Source organism: Rhineura floridana, chromosome 1, assembly GCF_030035675.1.
Source record: "Rhineura floridana isolate rRhiFlo1 chromosome 1, rRhiFlo1.hap2, whole genome shotgun sequence".
Classification (NCBI taxonomy): Eukaryota; Metazoa; Chordata; class Lepidosauria; order Squamata; family Rhineuridae; genus Rhineura; species Rhineura floridana.
Window position 1 is genome coordinate 134,355,563 of NC_084480.1, and position 19,871 is coordinate 134,375,433.

Sequence of the window (19,871 nt, forward strand, 5' to 3'; positions counted from 1 at the left end):
ATTTCATTTCTCCATCAACAGAAAAGGAATTCAACTTTCTGTTTATCAGGACTATGTACATTGCCTGAGAATCCTAAGTCAGATGACAACTGCTGTCATTTATTTACTTGTGGGTGAGGTGTTCTATACCTCAGAAACGGTACCTTAGTAAGCAACAGAACTGACAGATTTGTATAATGTCAAGCTACAAAATAGATGGGTTGGGCATTTAGGCATTGCCAAAAAGGATACTTTGGCCCTCCATATGTTGCTGAATTACAATGCCCCTGAATCTCAGCAAGCATGCCCAATGGCAAGGGGCGATTGGAGTTGTAATTCAGCAAGTTCTTCGTACCTGAAATAGAGGATGCCTTCAAATAGGGGGCTGTCCTCTGTCAAGAGGGCAGATAGCCACTGTTTTCACTGTTGTGGATCTAACAGCTGAAGAAAACAAGACTTTTTTTTAAAAATGAACAGTTTTAACCCTTCAGCAGTGGAACTGCTCCTGTGAAAAGTGTAAAGGAAGCTATGTGTATACTTTTTGCCTGGACCAGATAAGTTCTTAAAAAAAAAAACAGGCTTCAGGAAATAGATTAGTCTCCATTGCTAATGACTTCAGATATACCATTTGCAGTAGGCCTTTCCAGGCATTCAAAACCTCACACAATTCAGATTCCATGAGGGGAACAACAGGGCCTCACTCATTGACCCTGCCCTCTCTGCCGCATCCCCAGCCCCATTCCTTTCCATGGGGAGAAAATTTATATGGGGAGTTTGTTCTACACGTGTCCCCCATATGATTTAGAACCCTGCACAATCAGGGATCTAAATCATGTGAGGAACCTGCACATGTACCGCAGGACCCATACTTCAGACTTTCACCCCCAATGTGTGGCGGGTGGAAGTGATGGGGACGTGATGGTCCCATGGTCACCTTTTGTGGGTCTACTTATGTGTGGCATAACACTTGAAAAGGGTTAGAGGCTGACTACAACTGCAGAACACTCTTTCTCAAGAGGTAAATTAAAGATTGAACCTAAACACTTTCTGCTTAGGGATGGAGTACAATTAGCAGGCATGAATTGTATTGGATATTTTTATATGTGGATTAGTTTTATTCATTTTTTTTACCTGTCCCCCTCCAAACCCTGCAAAGGATTGTAATAGAAACTGAACTGCATGCATGCATACATACATACACGTGAGATTTTAATTTTATTCCAATAAGGCAAAAAGTCACACCTGAACAGTAAAAACACATCTTTTGCATCTTCCCCATTTTGTGCTTCTTGTTGTGGCCTCAATTTGTATGAGGCTGTTGCCTTCCACTATTTTATGTATTTGTCATTTTTCATGTTCAGCTATTACTTCAATGACCTGCCTGTCACAGCTGACATTGGGCTCTCTGTGTGGCACTCAGGTTGGCAGTGATGGCTTTATCTATTGATATAATTCTGGAGATACCTCGGTCCTCCCCTTGAATGTGCAGATTCTATGTGATGCAATTTGTGCCTCCTCTTCCCACCAAGTTTATCATAAGTCCCTCTCTCCTGTCCCACTACAGCAAATCTACCTCTAGGTCTTCCTGTGCTTTTGCATCTCTCTGAACAATGGTACCAGCCTTTTGTCAGACTTTCCTGATTGATTGAGATTTTATGTTCTGGGGGAAAATATGATCTCTCTCTGGAGCTAGCCAAGAAGGTTGGACTGTAAACTCTGGTTGGTTCACCCTTACCGCACAACGGATCTTCATACCTGTATCTCTCACAGTCTTGCCTATAGTAAAGATATCTCCAGCCTGGTTCACTGGAAACCCTGTTTCTTAAATAATCATAGTCTTTGCTCCTTAGTTTTCTGAAATGATTTGCATTCTGAGACTTGGGCTTGTTCATCTCTCTTGCCACAAGGTTCTCATTTCTGAATGGCAGAGTGTTCTTGCGTAATAAGCTCACATGTCTAGATTTTGGCTTTCTTTGTTCTTTCTTAAGTCTCCTGTCCCTGGAATAGTTTGCATGATGCCTTCCTTCATGCTGATGCCTTGCTTGACCTCTTCCTCCATGTCTTCCTTTGCAGGAAGAATATCCTTCTTCAAAACTGTATTCTATACCTCTCGACATGCTCTTTTTAAAGACACCCTTTCTGCCTGGAGATAATGTTGTGTGCCTTTCAGAAGACGAGCTCCTCCGGTGACTTGTGGGGAAATCAGGTTCTTGCCATTTGGTAGTTTCTTCTTTTGTGGAGTTGTGCATGGTCGCCATGTCAGCAACTTCACTGTGATTAAAACGAAATGCACTGTAATCCCCAGATCCTAATACACTTGGGGAATTCCTAACTGAATTTGAGTTGCGAGTCTGAACAGGATGCAATTCCCGCTTGCCATCATTTTCCTTCTTGCATCGAAGTAACCGGGGATGAGAGAGTGATCCAACTGGTTGTGTTTTTTTATCTAGTTGTACCATATCCAGCTTGTTTTTCATAAAGTTGTCTGGCGTGTGTCTTCCTTTTTCAGTATCACTATTGGACAAGTCTTCCAAATTATGCCCTTCGTTCTTAGTGTTGCCTGTACTATCTGCTGCAGTGAACACATCAGTTGGATCCTTCTGTGAAGTAGAGTGCAAGCATCCCATATTTCCGGTGTCTAAATTTCTATCGGCTTGGGATGTCTGATCATTATCAGGAAGTTGGGAGGGCTCATCACCTGAAGATGCAGGAAAAGCAGAAGAATTGGAATCTTGCCTCATGAGAGCAGGACACACATATGAGGCGTTCCAGTCATACTTCTTCAAATTGAAGGGAGACTGCACAAAACTGATGAACTCATGCAAGAAGTGAGCGCTGAAGTGGCGCAAGTGGGGCCATAACAGAACCTCAAACTCCTTGCTCTGCAGGTCATGCTGAGTCATATTATTGAGGATGAAGTTCTGTAAGGTATGAATCAGCGGTCTCTGATTACCACACAAGACTTTTAATTCTCGTTTCAACCATGGGATCAATCGGTCAAAGCAAGTAGGATTTCTGCTGAAAAATTCTGCTGAAGCAATTTGGTTGAAATCTGGATTTTGAGCATTTTGGACATGGATTCCAGCATGGTATAGACCCCTCCTGAACTGAATTACAGCTTGGGCTTTAAATTTCCCAAGACTGATTACTTCTACATTAGCAGGGCTCTTTGTTACTGCAAACTGTCTCATGAGCTGATAAACATCCTTCTCTCTTTGAGATAGTGTTCCCTTAATTTCATCAAACAGTATGCCATTGTCAGGTGGTGATGCAAGTCTTTCAGTAGAAACTGTTGTGTGGCCATCCCTGCTTCCATAGTGAGAAAAGCAGTCACCATTCGAAGGCAGGACATACTCACAAAATGTACCTTTTGTGCTTACGGTGTGGAAGAATGAATGGAAATGCTGCTTACACAGTGGGCATATCACTTTCTTTCTGGACCACTTCTGGATACAGTCAAAGCAGAACCTGTGATTACAAGGGTTCAAGTAAGTTGTATCTTGGATTCTTTCCAAGCAGATGGCACATTTTGAGTTGTTGGCTGTATCTGTTGGCATTGTCTTAACTAAAGAGCCTCTACTTGAGGATCTCAAGCCGGTCCTTGGTTTAAATTCCTTATGCCGGGGTCTCATGATCTGAAAAAAAGCACACAGAACACTTAGCTTAGCCAGCAGAACACATTCTTCCCCTTGTACAATAGCAGCAATACATTTGTTCCATAATATGGTTGGAACCTGGATTTAAGGATAACCTGGGCTAGATCAATAAAATGATTAAAAAGGTGAATAATTAATTGTATTTATTTATAAAAATATTTATATTCCACCTACTACAATAGGTTTTGAGGTGGTGTATAGAAATACATTAAAAACAATGAAATCATAATACGAATAAATAAAGTGCAGCTGAAAAGCCAAGTAGGGACCAAATTAAAGCCAAGTAGACCATTTCTGGAACAGGATACCTTAGCTATGTTAGTCCAGGCACTGGCAACCTCCCAGCTGGATTTCTGCAATGTGCTCTATTTGGGGCTTCCCTTAAGGTTGGTCCAGAAGCTGCAGCTAGTGCAGAATGCCACAACAAGGCTGTTGAAGGGGGTGCCCTATTGAAAGCATATAACACCTGTGCTGGAAGAGCTGCACTGGCTGCCAGTATGCTACCAGACTACGTTTAAGGTCTTGAACAACTTGGAACCAGATTACCTCCGGGAATGCCTTACCTTTCATACTCCTGAGTGGTCCCTTTGAACATTGGGAGAGACAGTGTTAGTGATGCCCTACACTCCCAAGGTTCATTTTATGTCTATGTAGATATTGGACTTTTAGGACTCAACTACATGGTGGTTTAGTGTGTGTTTGGTGCCACTCGCGTCTCCTTTTAATTTGCATGGCTCACATGACAATAGCAGCAAACAGAAGCTATCACAAAGTTTCCCCCCTGTAAATCCGTACTAAACCAATCCTCTGATAATACAAAACGGGAAGGGGAAAAGTCTTCAATCCATACCTCTACTGCTTGCAGACACTTTGTTCCAATGCTTTTAGGTGGGTGTGTTAATCATTCCCCTCTCCAAGCCCTCTCTCTCCTCCTCCCTTCATTCATTTTATTTTCTGTAGGCTGAAAAGCAACTTCCGGCTGCTCTCCCCATTCTGGTAGTATTGTTTATGTTGCTGCAAATGGTGCCTTATTTTTCTTTTTCCCCTAACATATGCGCAAAAGCATAACACTACACAAACAAAGATTTGTGTTTCAGCTGTATTATACCAGTTAAAAATACAAATAACCACACTTCCAGGCTGTTGTTTTTTAAAATGAAACTTACAGGTTGAACAAGCTAAGCATGCTGGGTTGCCAGGTAACCAGAGGGAGGGAAAATGTTAAATTAAAAGGTGAGCTCTTTAGGAAACTGTGTGATTGACCCTTCCCCAGAGTCAGTAGAAAACACCATGTTTGCAGCTGGCATTGAGCCCTTACTGGGATGATGCAAATAAAAAAGGAGGTAAAAACAGCGTCTTTAGTATGAAGTAATTCTCCCATGTGGATAAGCCCTTAGTATGGTTGCACTTGGCCTTTGGAATGTGCTGCCAATGAACATCAGGCAAGCACCTTCAGCACTGGCATTTGGGCACTTGCTTAAAGCTCATCGGTTCACCTGGGCTTTCCTAAGAGGTGATGCAGCTATATTGTTGCATTAAACTGATTTGCTGATTTGTGATGTATTTTGTATTTGGTTTATTAATGTAATGTTATTGTTGATTTTATGCCATTTACTACTATGATATTTTCCCCTGAAAGTTGGTAGTATAGACATTTTTCATTGTTACCTTTGCTAACAACCACACTGGAATTAAACACCAGAAAAGACCTGGGTACAGAAAGGTGCTGAAATATGATCCGTGTTGGTGCTTGTTGGAGATCAGAGGGGAAGTGTTGTTGTTTTCTATAAAAAATGTATATGTTTTAATTAGGGGTGCTCCAATCTAGATGGGGGTACAGGGTTATACTCCCACAAGTGTATTCCTAGCTGGAGGAGGAACTGCTGGGAAACTTTGGCATGTGTAGTTCCACTCTCTGATTGAGCAGTCAGCACTGCACACAGGGACGTTGTCTAACCCCCCCCAAAAAACAAATTCCAGCAAGTTCAGGAGGGAGAGCAAAGGGGTAGACTGAGTTCCCTCCAAACTTCCTTCCCTGCAAACAACTGGTTGACTAGAGCCTAGAGTTTAGCTTTTTAAAAAAAACAAAAAAACAGGCTGTTCAAGGATATTTGATGTGAAATCTACACACATAGATCAATTTTGAAATTCAGAACTCACCACTATGAAATGTTTATGAATAGCATATATTCATCTTTCAAATAAAAATAATTAATAGAAAATTCCATATAAAATCAAAAAGTGCTTTCTTTTTTAGAAAATGGTTTGAGATTCCAAGTTTTAGAAGGAACCAAAATCTAATTTAAATATCACAGTTTTTATCATAATCATCATTACCCTCATCATCATCAATTGATGTGCACTGTCATAATTTCCTTCACCTCTGTAATTGTTCTTTGGGATTCTGTTGCATTAGCATGAATTTTAAATCATCTTTGGCATCCACTGAAGGGCCATGCCACTAACTAAGATGAGCTAGTGTACTAAATCAGGTAAAATGACTCACACACCCAAATACAAAATTTTGCATATACTTTAAACCCCCAAAATAGGAGAATGATCAAGCTAGGGGTCCCTCCAGAGTCCAGACTGGTGTTTTATTTTTGGTGTATCCTGCAACATGTTCTTGACACAATAGTGGTGCATTAGTGGTGGATTTATTCTGCTTTAGTTTGTTCTGCAATGCTGCCCCAGTGCTAACACATTATTGCTGTCCAGAGGGGCTGTAGTGCAATAAAAGTGGAACAAAACTAAACAAGAACATTTTTGGCATGAAAAGTTAAGGGATTTGAGCAGGACGTTACAGGATATGCACTGACTGGAAATGAAGCAGTACAACTGTCTCAAAACGTTTGCAGGCCAAACAGTATTGAAAGTGGGATTACATGTGACTGCCCCATCATATTGTGAGCACAAATAATAATGAACGTGCAATAAAAAGGATGCCTGGACTAGAGTGGTCCTCTAATAGTAAAAACTGACCATGTTAAAATTTCAATGTTTTTTTTTTTTTTTAAGTGATGAATCGGCCTTTTGGAATGCATGGGCTGTATTCAACTAAATCCTTGCACTAGCAGAAGGATTTCATTTAGTGCAAAAGGATTTCTCCCCTCCTCCCTATGCATGCCCCATATCATCTCTGAATCTGCTCAAGAGGGTTGGGGGAACCCCCAGAACATATTTGGGGTATGTGTGTGGGGAGGACAGTGGAAGAACTTTCTGTTGCTCAAGGAAAAATCTTTGTGCTGATGGAACGTTTGACTTAGTGCTACTCTGAATACAACCCCTTATGTTAACAATTCTAAAAACAGATTTACCAGTGCTGTATCTAGTGTTTGTCTTACTCAGTGTGGATACATTGAACATTAATTTAATGTTAGTCATCATGTCCATTAATAGCTTAGGTCCATAGATTTCAATGAGTCTGCTCCAAGTATAATTTAGTTGCATACAGACCCAGGAACTTTTGTGGGAACTTACTTCTAAGTAAACTGTGTTTAGCATTGGGTCCAAAGTTTAGCATAGGAAGGAATAAATCCTTGACATTAACCCAGACATGAATCTGTGCTTTGGTAGGAGGGATTTGTAGGCTAGAAAAATGACAGCCCCCTCCATTTGGTAATGTCTAGTTCGGCTTACTTGATGTCATTAGACTGAGCATTTTCATCCCATTCTACAGCTTTGATTGTCACTGGTGAAGTAATACATAGCATAATGAAGTTAAGACACAAAGTAAGTTGGGGAAAACGTAGCATGGAGCTGCTGGTTTTGGTGTCATCCCTTTTTATATTATTGTTTTTATTATTATACGGTTATATCATTCCATCAGCACTGTTTGGGGGGTTCTCCCAACCCTCTGAAACAGATATGGAGAAGGGACAAGGGGGTGCCTTGGGGGAAGAGAGAGGAGAAGTCTCATTGTGCTAATGGGAATCCTTGCGCTGGTTTCCGCTACCACACATTAGTTGAATATGGCCTAACAATAGTAGTTCCTCTCAGGGCTAGCCCTATATATTTTGGGGTAGGAGCACAGAGTAGACCACATAGCATACACAGCTCTGTCCTCCATCTTGCTGCTACTCCCCGTCCCCATCTCCTAGCATCTGCTGCCTGAGGTGACTGCTTCATTCTACCCAGTGGTAAGGCAGCTCCCCACTTCTCCAGCCAACATGGCCAAGCTCAGGGATGGTGGGAGTTGTAGTCCACCCAATTCTGTAGGGGATTCAGTGGAGGAAAGCTGCTTTGCGCTAAGCAAGTAGAAGTTGTACTTCTTCCCCTCCCCTCTATCCCTGCTTCAACACCCCTGCCTTCCACCCCACCCCCACAATCACCCATCCAGAGCTCACTTTTGCTCGCCTCTGCCAAGTTACTGCTTCAAAATAGAGTATTGGTTTCAGCTGATGGTTGTCTTTCCCATAGAGACAAAATTCAAGGTGAGTAAACAGAACCATCCCGATGTTCTAGCTGTGACCTCACTATGCAGACACAAAAGAGTCCTTGTTTTGTTGCATGATCCTTCCCCCCCCCTTTCAATTCCTCACGTTGTGGGGAACCTTTTTCTGACACAATACCTTGTATACTTTAACAGGCATTTATAAAGGCTCTGGTGTGTTTATATGTGCTCACAACCAGTTATAGAAAACACACTGATTCCGAGGTGTGTGTGTGTGTGACCAATAGCATTCTGGAGTTCTAGCGTTAAATCGCTGCTCTTCCGCATACTGTAGCTCTTTGTAACTGTCAAACAGAGCATACCGTTTGTCAGCTAACATTCTTCTGAGTAATTATAAAGACTTCATTTTTGTTCTTTGCCCTAAAAGAGCATTCATGCACTTCATAATGGCGCTTCCATGTTCAGAGGCAGTACACCTTTGAACAAGTATTGACCACAGGCAACCGGGGAAGGTTGTTTTTCTTCATGCTTTGCTTGTGAGCAGCATCTGCCTGGCCTCTGTGAAATGAGAAAGTTGGTCTAGATGGATTTTTTGTTTAATCCAGATATGCAGTTCTTAATGTACTGAACCACTAGAATTGTTCTTAAAGCAAAGGATTATATGCAGTTCTTGATTGTTCGTATCTGTTAAACTGTTCGCAGGCAGAGCAATTCAAAACCCTAATCCACTCTAGGAACCTAAGAAGTTGTCTTTTAGTGTGTCAGACCATTGGTCCTTGCAGCTCAGTGTTGCCTACACTGACTGGCAGTGGCTCTCCAGGGTTTCAAGCAGGGGTCTCTCCCAGACCTACCTGGAGATGCCAGGGATTGAACCTGGGGCTTTCTGCATGCAAGGAAGATGCTCAGCCACTGAGCTATGGTCCTTCCAGCCATGCTGGGGTGAGGGGTGGATGGAATGCAGGTGTCCTTTGCACAACCCTGCACAATTCTACTGGCCTTTGCCAGTGGGGAAGCCAAACGGCAGTGAGAAACTACTGGTGGCCATGCCACTTCATGAAGCCCTGGGGCTACCGCAAGGATTGCAATTTATTATGGACAATAATTGTGCTGCCAGTGCTGAAGTCTAATCAGGCACTAACACAGTTTGTTTCACCACTCTGGAAGAAAACTGTGCACTGTTATTGTTCTGTCAAAATGTTTGCTATTGTTACATGAGATAAAAATGAATGAAAATGCAAGCAACTCATGCTGTGTTCCAGGAGGACAGACTGGCTACATGCCTTGAAGCTGGGGTTCCTTGGAAACCTTATTAGTAATGGCATAACAAAGCTAATTCTTTTGGCATGGGAATGGAAGACTAATGTTCTTCCAAACCCCTACTGCTTAAAGCACATCTAGTATGTAGCTAATATGAGGAAAGCATTAATGTAAATATCTGTTGTATCACCCTGAGTTGTTATGGCTGGGGCTGATGGGAGTTGCGGTACAGCGACATCTGGAAGGCACCACATTTGCTACTGTCATCGGCAGAGGTAGCCGTCCTGCACAATAGGGGGCATGAGTACCCAATGAAATTGGTGGGCGTTAAACAGCTTCACTGTGAGCAGGATTGCAGTCATAGCTATTGGGGCCCCTGATTATCTGACCTTTAGCGTGGCAGCTTCTGACTCCACCCCATGCCATGCAACAATGTTCAGTAGTGGACAACATGGTGGCCAGCCAGCCTCCCGTGACAGCTGAGTCACTTACCCGGAGGGTGCGGGGACGGGTGGGGAGGTCAGTGCTGTAGAAAACGTATGGGTGGAGCCAATCCAACATTCATGCCAGTGCATTTGCACCACACTGACCTTCTCACTGCCTTGCCCCTCCCTTCTTCTTCCTGGTAAGCAGTAGCATCTCAGCTGTCAGGAGTTCAGCTGAGCACCACCATGCCATCTGCTACTGCGAATGCTAGAAGTCTGAGATCATATGTGAACAGTCTACATTGTATTGTAGCTCCTGTCTATCCCCATGTTGCTTCAATCCCCAGGAAAGGTGATGCTGATGTGGGAAAACGCTGTGACATGGGCGCCTCCCATTTGATCTTAGCCTTCCAGTGTTACAGGATAGCATGGGAAAGAAGCCAGCCTCCAGTAACGTTCATCTGACTTATATTGGGAGGCTATCTTGAAAGCAAGTGGCAGTCTTTTGCTCCTAGGTCTGAAAACTCCAAAGCTTGTCACTGGGTTTAACCAAACTGGACACCCTGTTTGTATTTGGTGAAAGTGATTGCTGCTTTAACGTGCTGACTCTCAGAGACAAGCAAAATTCTTTCCAAATGTGCCTTCAATCGACTATTCCTGCTTCAGCTATGATGGATGTTCCTGATCCACCTGATTTCACTTGTAATAAATAAGTCTAACAAATGCAGCCATCCAACTAAATTTCAAAGCTGCCATCTTTATTTGGGAGCAGTCCTTGTAACTCTAATGAATAATGATGCTTGAGGTATGCAAATATTATTTCTCCCTAAAATGATATTTCTGGATTTTGGTTGCAATGTAGGTCAAAGTGACCCACTTTGGTGGCAAAAAATAAGTTAAAGCATAGATTTCAGGCATAACTTGCAAATCACTTGCCTCTATCACTGCTCTAATGCTAAAGTTATTTTTTTGAATATTTCCTTTTTGACCAATCATTGGATGGATGAGGGTTAAACAAAACTATCCTGAAAAAAAGGGAGGGGGACAAAAATTCTCTGACATTTTTGAATATGGGTTGCTGCTTACCTTATTTAAGATTATGAGGTAGCCGAGCGTTTTCCATTTTTTCCTTGCTTTTCTAACTGTTTTTTAAACAGAACAGACGCACGAGGCTCTCTATGCAGCTTCCAGCCAGCTGCTCTTCCTGGAATGTCTTGGGCACAACATCACATCATGTCACATTGCATTACTCCAAAGGCATTCCAGGAAGTGTGGCTGGCAGGGAATGGTGTGAGGGTCTCCTCACAGTTTCCCACCAATCATACTTCCTGGCAACGCCAAATCTTACTCAAGCATGTGACCTCTAAGCTCCAATCCTTTCATTGGCTTCCCTTCCCAGGTCCACTACAAACTCCTTGTTTTTACCTTTAAAGCTCAGTGTGGCTTTGTTCCATTCTGTTTTTCTAGCCTACTACCAGTTATACCCAGGCCTATGACCTTAGTTCCTCCAGGGCCCCACGCCACTTTAAAAAGTCACAGTTTCCCCAAAGAATCCTGGGAAGTGTAGTTTGTTAAGGGTGCTGAGACTTGTTAGGAGGCTCATATTCCCCTCACAGAGCTACAGTTTCCAGATTGGTTTAACAGTAAATCACTCTTCCCAGTAGGGATACCAGATTTCCAGTTTTCAGCTGGAGACTCTGACATCTGGGGGCCTTCTCCGGTCTCCGGTCACCCCAAAATACCTGGATCTCTGGTTTTCCAGGCTCCTGCCCAGCCACACATGTGTACTTCACGTATATGCCAAAGGGGAGCCATCCTTGCTCTCTGCTTGCTGGGAAGGGTCTGGGCAGGCTGCTGCCTCACCTCCCTCCCTCCCACCTGCTTGTTTACATGCTCACTCACTCACTCAGCAACCAGCCGCTGTGGCCACATCCCTTCCTCCCTCTCTGGTCCCACCTTGCCGCCGGGGACTCCCTCAAACAAGAAACAGTGCACAGCTGCAGCAGCAGGCGGAAGATCACCTGGGCAGCATGCATGCAGGCAGGTGGCTGTGCCATACAGGGCTCACCCTGGGCAGCAGCAGCAGCAGGGCTGGAGGGTGGCAGCAGGCCATGCAGCCAGGGGGCGGTGGTGGCGGCCAGGTGACTGACAGGATGCGGCTGGGGCTGGGCACGGGCAGGTGGCATCCCCCCTGCTCGCAAGCTGCTCTGCATTTGCAGCCTCTCGCTTTGCCTCACCTACGCCTGCTAGAAGAAAGAAAGAAAGAAAGAAAGAAAGAAAGCCAGCAAAAGAGCTGAGAATCAGAGTTTAAGTCTGGCTTGGTTTGCTTTACAACCGATTAATTTAAAACAATTATATGGACTAAGCCTGCAATCCTTGCTTTGGCTCATTTAAACTACTCATTTAAACTTATTTGTACAGTTGATGTCGCATCTGTTTTGGCACTCAGATCACTGTTAAGTTACCTAAAATATACTGTGTTTATTTTCATTTGTGTATGCAATTTGCATTTTGGGAAAAATGTGTTTCAGGTCTTTGTAGACACTCAAAAAGCTGGCTTTACCCTTACTACTGAAGCACTATTGGCATGAACCTGGATTAGGCTGCAATCCAATACATGTCTACTCAGAAGTAAGCTCCATTGGGTTCAATGGGACTTACTCCCAGGTAAGTGTGTATTGAGAGACAGTGTGGTGTAGTGGTTAAGGTGTTGGACTATGACCTGGGAGACCAGGGTTTGAATCTCCACACAGCGATGAAGCTCACTGGGTGACCTTGGGCCAGTCTCTGCCTCTCAGCATCAGAGGAAGGCAATGGTAAACCCCCTCTGAATACCGCTTACCATGAAAACCCTATTCATAGGTTCGCCATAAGTAGGAATTGACTTGAAGGCAGTCCATTTCCATTTTCAAGTGTGTATTGGATTGTAGTTTAGTCATAAGCTTTGACTTCAGCTATTGAATCGTTTACATGTTCAAGGGGTGGGTCAAAGATTTAAATAGTCCCTAATCTCTGCCAGAAACTCCTCTCTTTTATCCCAGGCTAAGTAATAAGAGAGCTTTAAGTATTTCTTGATTGTTGTTTTTTAAAGTAGTTTTGTGTGTGCTCATTGTAGAAAGATCAGGTGTGTAGGTGTATAAATTCATTTTAAATTTTTGTAGGTTTGGTTCTGGTAAGTTTACCTCTGACAACCTTATATTCTTTTATTTCTATTTTTTAAAAAAAGTGTGTGTGTGTGTGTTTTAGACCTTCTGGATGGTTCTGAATTGCAACTCCCCAGGATCAGAACCATACCTGGAAGTCCTAAGGCTCCCCATACCTGGTGTATTCCATCCATATTTTAATTTTAATTTTTTTGTTTTGTACTGAGGTCCCATTTGTTAGCTTCCAGAGGAAACCAAGGCAGCTCACAACAAGAAGTAATGCAGATCCATACAATACATTTAAAGCACATCCAACTCACTAGGAGCCACCATATGACATCACTAGGGCCCGCCCCCATGACATCTCAGGTTTTGGGATGGTTCCGACCTGGCAACCCTACTTCCCAGGGAACTCTGGGAAGTTAGCTCTGTGAGGGGAATAGAGGTCTCCTAACAACTCTCAGAACCCTTAACAAACTACACTACCCAGGATTCTTTGGGAGAAGCCATGACTTTTTAAAGTGTTATGATATTGCTTTAAATGTATAATGCAGATGGGGGCCAACTCTAGCACTTTCAGGTGTCCTGATCCTCTCTGCTCTCATCAATGATTCTGCCCATTTCTCTCCTTGCTGCTTGTGCCTGGAATTCAAGCCTCTTTGTTTTGAATAATTAAGTCCGCATAGCCCAACTGAAATGAACCTGTGTTTAATGGCAATTATTCTTTATTAACAATATTTCTTGCAGGAGTGGAGAACCTGTGGCTCTTCAGACGTTGCTAGACTCCAGCTTCCAACAGCCCCAGCCATCATGGCCCATAACGGTCCAAGAACTGTACTGAAACTGTAGTTCAACAACATCTCAAGGACCACAGGTTCTCTGTCCCTGATTCATTAGAACATCTGTGACATGTATTTCATTTTTTTAAAAAAATGCTCAGCAGCAAAGAATCCTAAAATTAAATTCAAAATATAAAGGCCACATCCTAAAGCAATAGTTTATCAAAGCAGCAGCAAAACCATTTTATAGCAGGATTAATAGAAGTTTTGTATCAAATGTCTGTCTGACTTCAAAGGCTTTTTGAAAGAACAGTCTTGACTAGCTTTCCAACAGACACCAGGGGGGGAGTGAGGAGAATACCCCTGGAGAGGTAATTCTGCAATGTTGGTATCACAACTAAAAAGACCCTATGCTATGCAGCCACCCACCATAAATGAGATGGAGTAAGTATGTGGACAGGACCTTTGAGGGATGTCTCAATAGGTTCATATACAAAGAAGGTAGTCTTTCAACTATGAAATATTTGCTCACATTTGTCTTCTACTTCCACCATAACCGACAATGACAATGATGGATGATAATGATTTACTTAAATTTCACTTTAATAAAATTTCTATTGATTCTATTAATTTCTATTAATTCTATTATGGGTGTCTCACAAGCAAAACAGTGTTAAAAATAAAATATCTAAATTATTAAAATCAACAAAGAACAAAAGACGACAAAAAAAAACCCCATTACAACTGAGACAGCAATTAAAAATCCTGGATGAAGAAAAAATATTCAGCTGGGGCCAAAAAGACCATAGAGAAGGCTCCTGCTGAGCATCTTCAGGGAGGTACTTCCATAGCCGGGAATGACGGCTGAGAAGACCCTCTCTTTGAGAGTTACCCATCTCACTTAGAGAAACTTGAAGTAGGGCCTCTGTGAGCAGGTGCACTGCCACATTTTGCACCAGCTGCAGCTTCCGGACCAACCTCAAGGGTAGCCCCACATAGAGCACATTACAGTAATCCAACCAGTAGATAACAGTGGTCAGGCTATCCCAGTACAGAAATGGCTGAAGCTGTCTTACCAGACGAAGCTGGTAAAAGACACTCCTAGCCACTGAGGTCACCTGGGCCTCTAGTGACAAGGATGGATCCAGGAGCACCCCAGACTACGAACCTGCTCTTTCAGTGAGAGTATGACCCCATCCAAATAAAGCAAATGGCCAATTATCTGAACTTTGAAACCACCAACCTATAGCGCCTCTGTCTTGCTAGGACTCAGACTAAGTTTAGTGGCCCTCATCCAGCCCACCACTGAGTCCAGGCACCAGTCAAGGGCTTGCATGGCCTCTCCCAATTCAGATGTTAAAGAGAAATTGTGCTGGGTATCATCAGCATACACCTTGCCCAAATCTCCTGATGACCCTCCCAAGGGCTTCATATCACTGTTAAATAGCATGGAGGACAAGATGGTACCCTGCAGCACCCCACAGCACAACTGCCAGAGGGCTAAAAGACAATCACACAATGCTATTCTCTGAAAACGACCCTGGAAATAGGATCAGAACCACTGTAAAACAGTTGACCGCACCCTGGATTCTTAGAAACAATTGCACACACTAGATCAGAAGGGGCCCAGCTTTCTGACTTCAGTTTGCAACATGGAACATTTTGGCAGACCTATAAAAGAACCATGAATTTGGAAAGAGACAAAGCCAACACTCAGCAGCACGGTAACTCTGGTTCACCTAGGTGTACCATATTAGGAGTAGCAAACTTGGTGCCCTCCAGATGTTGTTGGATTACAATTCCCCATTATTCCAAACCATTTTCCACACTGACTGGGGCTGATAGGAGTTGGGGTCCAGCAACATCTGGAGGGTACCACTTTGGTTACCAGTGGACTAGATCTCTGTGCAGCGTAGTTTCTGATGAACCCACCCAAAACAGAAGGGGAGTGATAGTCTTGTTTTAATGAAAATATCTATACAGAAAATTCATAGAAATTGTTTATGCAAGATTCATAAAGCATCCCACAAGAGCTGTCCTCTGCTGTCCCTCAAAATAATTCTCTGGTGTGGCTTAAAATGTGTGAGTAGCACCACTTCCTAATACAGCCTTTCCCAACTAGTGGGCCACCAGATGTTGTTGGACCATGATTCCCATCTTTCCTGACCATTGGCAATGCTGGCTGAGGCTGATGGGAGTTGTAGTCCAACAACATCTGGAGGCCCACTAGTTGGAAAAGGCTGTCCTAATATGATAGCTAAATGATGAGGATCCTGTCAAAATTCTTTAGATCATGTTTGCCCCCTCTACATTGTTTCCTGTAATTGTTTAGGTAAGTTATGCAATGGTCTTTTGATTATCAGTGTTTTGCTTCAGATTAACACCAGATTTCTGTTATCATAAATTCAACTCATTTTTTTTCATATATATGAATTTATTGGTTTGAGCATAACATGTGTAACCTCAATAAGAGAACAAATTAATAAGTTCCCTTGTTGGTTATTGGACTGATTTTCCTGATGTGCAAATCAAGGTCTTCTGATACATGAAAAACATCCACCATCCCACTTGGTACCAGAACTGCTTGGGGCATCTTCTGCAGTAGATTGCAGTCCCATAGAGTTGGCCGTTTGTTCACCTTGCCATGGCATTTGACCAGTGTCATCCATTTCTCTTGTTTTCAGCTCTATGTGTTCAATAACCAAAATGTCTTCTGTTTGGGGCTGAAGCACCTCAATGACAATGATCTCCTCTCCTTTGTGATGGATCAGCTTGGTACTAACTATGTCCTTTCGTTGTGATGGTGTCTGATCCAAGCTATCTGTCTCTTGCTCTTGAGATGGAACCTGCAAAGCATCAAACATTCGATTACTGCTAGCAATCTGGCCAACATCAGAGATAGCTGTACTTGCACTATGAATGCTACCAGTAAAGCTATGACTCCTTAAGGCCTTCTGCTCATTTACCATCTCTTCTTCTTCATCATCATCTACATTGTGTTGTGCACTCTCCATACTATTGGGGATGGACTCGCACAGCATCGGTGTACTCTCTTCTATCTCATTGTGGACACATTTGTATAATGGGCAATGTCTGTTGTGTGGACTTAAATGTGCATCAGCTTGGAAAAATACATGCATATTGTCTTCACTTCTTACGAGTGCCCCATCTGAAGATCCAAAAGGAAGAAAAAACTCATCCAGAGTCTGATCTGAACTGGAACTGGTTGCTCCTCCTATTTCGTCATCCCAAGTTCTTTCCTCATTACTTGTCATTGATTCTCTATCTTCTCCCTCATTCTCATCAGTCTCTTCCGTTTCCTCCTCCTCTTCTTCTTCTTCTGAAGATGATGTAGTAAATGATGAATAGGACAGGAACACATCATCATGTATAGGAAAAGGAATGTCATAACTGGCTCGCCAGTCATAAATCTTAATATTGAAAGGGGAGCAGGCAAAACTGATGAATTCATGCAAGAAATGATTGGTGTAATGGAGTAAATGAGGCTGCATAATGTCAGCAAAAGCTTGGCTGTCCATATCATAGATGGTAATGTTATTCAAAATGATATGCTGTATGTTGTTGATCAAGGATGCATGTGTACCACATAGCACTCTCAGCTCACGTTTCAACCAGGGAACCAACCTGTTAAGACGGACAGGGTTCCTGTGGAAAAAATCTGCTGATATATCTCTATAAAAGCCTCCACTTTGGACATTCCTGACACGCACTCCAGATCGATAAAGGTCCCTCCTGAACTTAATTGTAACCTGCTCTCGAATTTGCCCAAGGGTTATACCTCCTGGGTGAGATGACCTCCTTATCCCAAGCTGTCTCATCAGTTCATCAAGTGTTCTCATCCTATCATCAGAGAATCCTTCATACAAGATCCCATTGTCTGGCAGTGACTCGGATAGTTGAGCAATTGCTGACCTCTGTCCACACAGGCCAAAGGATGCATTTTCAAAGGGAATAATGTACTCTTCAAAATCAGTGTCAGATCTTATGGTGTGAAAGAAAGAGTTAAAATGCTGCTTACAGAGTGGACATTCTGCTTTCCTTTCTGACCACTCTAGGATGCAAACAAAACAGAATCTATGAAAGCAGGGGTTTAAGAAGGCAACATTCGTTATTCTTTCCAAGCAGATAGGGCACCTTGAGTCAGAAGGTCCATCTGTTGCTAGGGCAATGTTCTCATTTCCTGAGCCAGGCACGGATGAAAAGCTGTTATCAGAATTAAGCTCTTCATTGGATGATGCCATACTCTGATGAATAAGAAAAAAGAGAGCCCAGTCAATCTGAGTAAACTTGTTTCTTAATCAAAAATTGACAAATAAATAATTATGGAAAATGTGCTATTTTCGTGATAACGTTGTTGGATTTAACAATAAAACATCTGAATTGAAACTCTTAGTTCATTCTGCCTAGCAGGCTGATCTCATACAAATCTGTAGAGGAGACTCGTCCCTTCTGACTGAGACCAGATCGTCCCACACATTGCTAACATGTAAGCATGACCTTAAAACATATTTATTTGGCCAGGCTTTTGATGACTAACTGTATATTTGAGCAGTGAGAGCTTTTTGGTTGGCTGTTGTGTTATAAAGTTTATTGATTTTCTGTCATTTTAATTATTGTGTTATAATATCTGTATTGAGTTTTAAGGAAGGTGCTCCTTTGAAGGGGAGTGCAATCCTCTCTAGACATGGAAATATCAGATTCAAGGGAAGCACCTTCCTCAGGGTGCAACTAGATGCAATGCAATGGGTTGCATCATGTGTTAAGCATTACGGAGGTCCACTTGTGAGCTCTACTCAAAGTGCTAGTACTCACTTTTAAATCCCTACATCCTGGGACCTAGCTACCTCAAGGAGTGCCTTCTGTGTCAACCCACCCACCTGGGCCCTTAGGTCACCTGCTGAGACCCTTCTCCCAGTGGCATCCCTTCAAAAGTGATGCCAACAAGGAAGAGGACCCATTCAGCAGTCCCCCCCCCAAACTATGGAAGACCCGCCCCAAGAAGACTCACCTGGCATCCACGCTCCTTGTTTTTGACCTCAAGCAAAGACCTTCCTATTCACCATGGCTTTTTAATTTACCGAAGTGGTTTTACATGCTGATTTATTTAAAGATACTATATATATCCATGTTTCAGGTTTCTAAAGTAGCTTGGAATCCTTTCAAATGAAAGTTGGGATAGGCATGTTTTAAGTAACCTCTAAATTGGACTACTGCAATGCACTCTACGTGGGGCTGCCTTTGAAGACGGTTCGGAAGCTACAGCTCGTGCAAAATGCAGCGGCCAGACTGTTAACAGGGACTCGGAGGTCCAAACATATAACACTGATTCTGGCCTGCTTCCACTGGCTGCCTATATGCTTCCGGGCTCGATTCAAGGTGCTGGTTTTAACTTATAAAGCCTTACACGGCCTGGGACCACAGTACCTGACGGAACGCCTCTCCCGATATGAACCTACCCGTACGCTGCGCTCAACATCAAAGGCCCTCCTACGGGGGCCTACTCAGAGAGAAGCCCGGAAGGTGACAATGAGAAAACGGGCTTTCTCAGTGGTGGCCCCCGAGTTATGCAATTCTCTCCCTGATGAGGTACGCCTGGCGCCAACATTGTTATCTTTTCGGCACCAGGTAAAAACCTTCCTCTTCTCTCAGGCATTTTAACATTTTAATATTTAATATTTTTAACATTTTGATATTGATACCTTAACTTGTTAACATCTTAATATTCAATCAATTTAATACTTTTTAACATTTAACATGTAGTATTGTGTTTTATAGTTGTTTATGTGTTTGATTAGGTTTAGTTTTTAACTTGTTTAATATATGTTTTAATTGTATATTGGATGCTTATCTGTTATGAACCGCCCAGAGAGCTTCGGCTATGGGGCGGGATATAAATTCAATTAAAAATAAATAAAGAAAGAAAGAAAGAAAGAAAGAAAGCAAAATTAGAGATCCTGCTGGGTCACTAATGTTACTTAAAAGTTCTTCCAAATAAATGATAAGCAGAAGTGGCTCACTGGGTGGTGCAGAACCACTAAGCTAGATTCCTGGCAAGGTGACTCACTGCAGGAAGGAAAGACATTGGGGAGGTTGGTATGGTACAACGTGAATGCCCTGGCAGGGGTTCTAAATTGGCTCTCACAGTGCATTTGGACCATGCCGACCTCCCCTTCCCACCCACCAGCCAGGAAGTTAGTGTGGCAGCTCCGCCCCACCTA

The 19,871-nt window shown here is 42.8% G+C and overlaps 2 protein-coding genes across 3 annotated transcripts; both read right to left on the reverse strand.

The window, feature by feature from the left end:
- Positions 1-933: 933 nt before the first annotated feature.
- On the reverse strand, positions 934-11,201 carry LOC133380719 (E3 ubiquitin-protein ligase Topors-like). 2 transcript variants are annotated; one of them, XM_061618687.1, is made up of 2 exons: positions 11,136-11,201; positions 934-3,614 (listed from the first exon to the last, which is right to left on the reverse strand). In XM_061618687.1, the coding sequence occupies exon 2, from the start codon at positions 3,609-3,611 to the stop codon at positions 1,416-1,418; it is 2,196 nt and encodes a 731-aa protein (XP_061474671.1). In that variant the 5' UTR covers positions 3,612-3,614; positions 11,136-11,201; the 3' UTR covers positions 934-1,415. The 2 variants fall into 2 exon arrangements, with proteins under 2 accessions (XP_061474671.1, XP_061474583.1); XM_061618599.1 differs by having other exon boundaries at positions 10,797-11,189.
- Positions 11,202-16,160: 4,959 nt separating this feature from the next.
- LOC133380780 (E3 ubiquitin-protein ligase Topors-like) lies at positions 16,161-17,894 on the reverse strand. The gene has a single exon (XM_061618821.1). It carries the CDS (start codon positions 17,892-17,894, stop codon positions 16,161-16,163), a length of 1,734 nt encoding a protein of 577 aa, XP_061474805.1.
- Between the last annotated feature and the right edge of the window lie 1,977 nt (positions 17,895-19,871).

Bases quoted from the DNA above. Each gene is read 5' to 3' on its own strand.
- LOC133380780 (XM_061618821.1), bottom strand. From the start codon at position 17,894: ATGGCATCATCCAATGAAGAGCTTAATTCTGATAACAGCTTTTCATCC.
- LOC133380719 (XM_061618687.1), bottom strand. From the start codon at position 3,611: ATGAGACCCCGGCATAAGGAATTTAAACCAAGGACCGGCTTGAGATCC.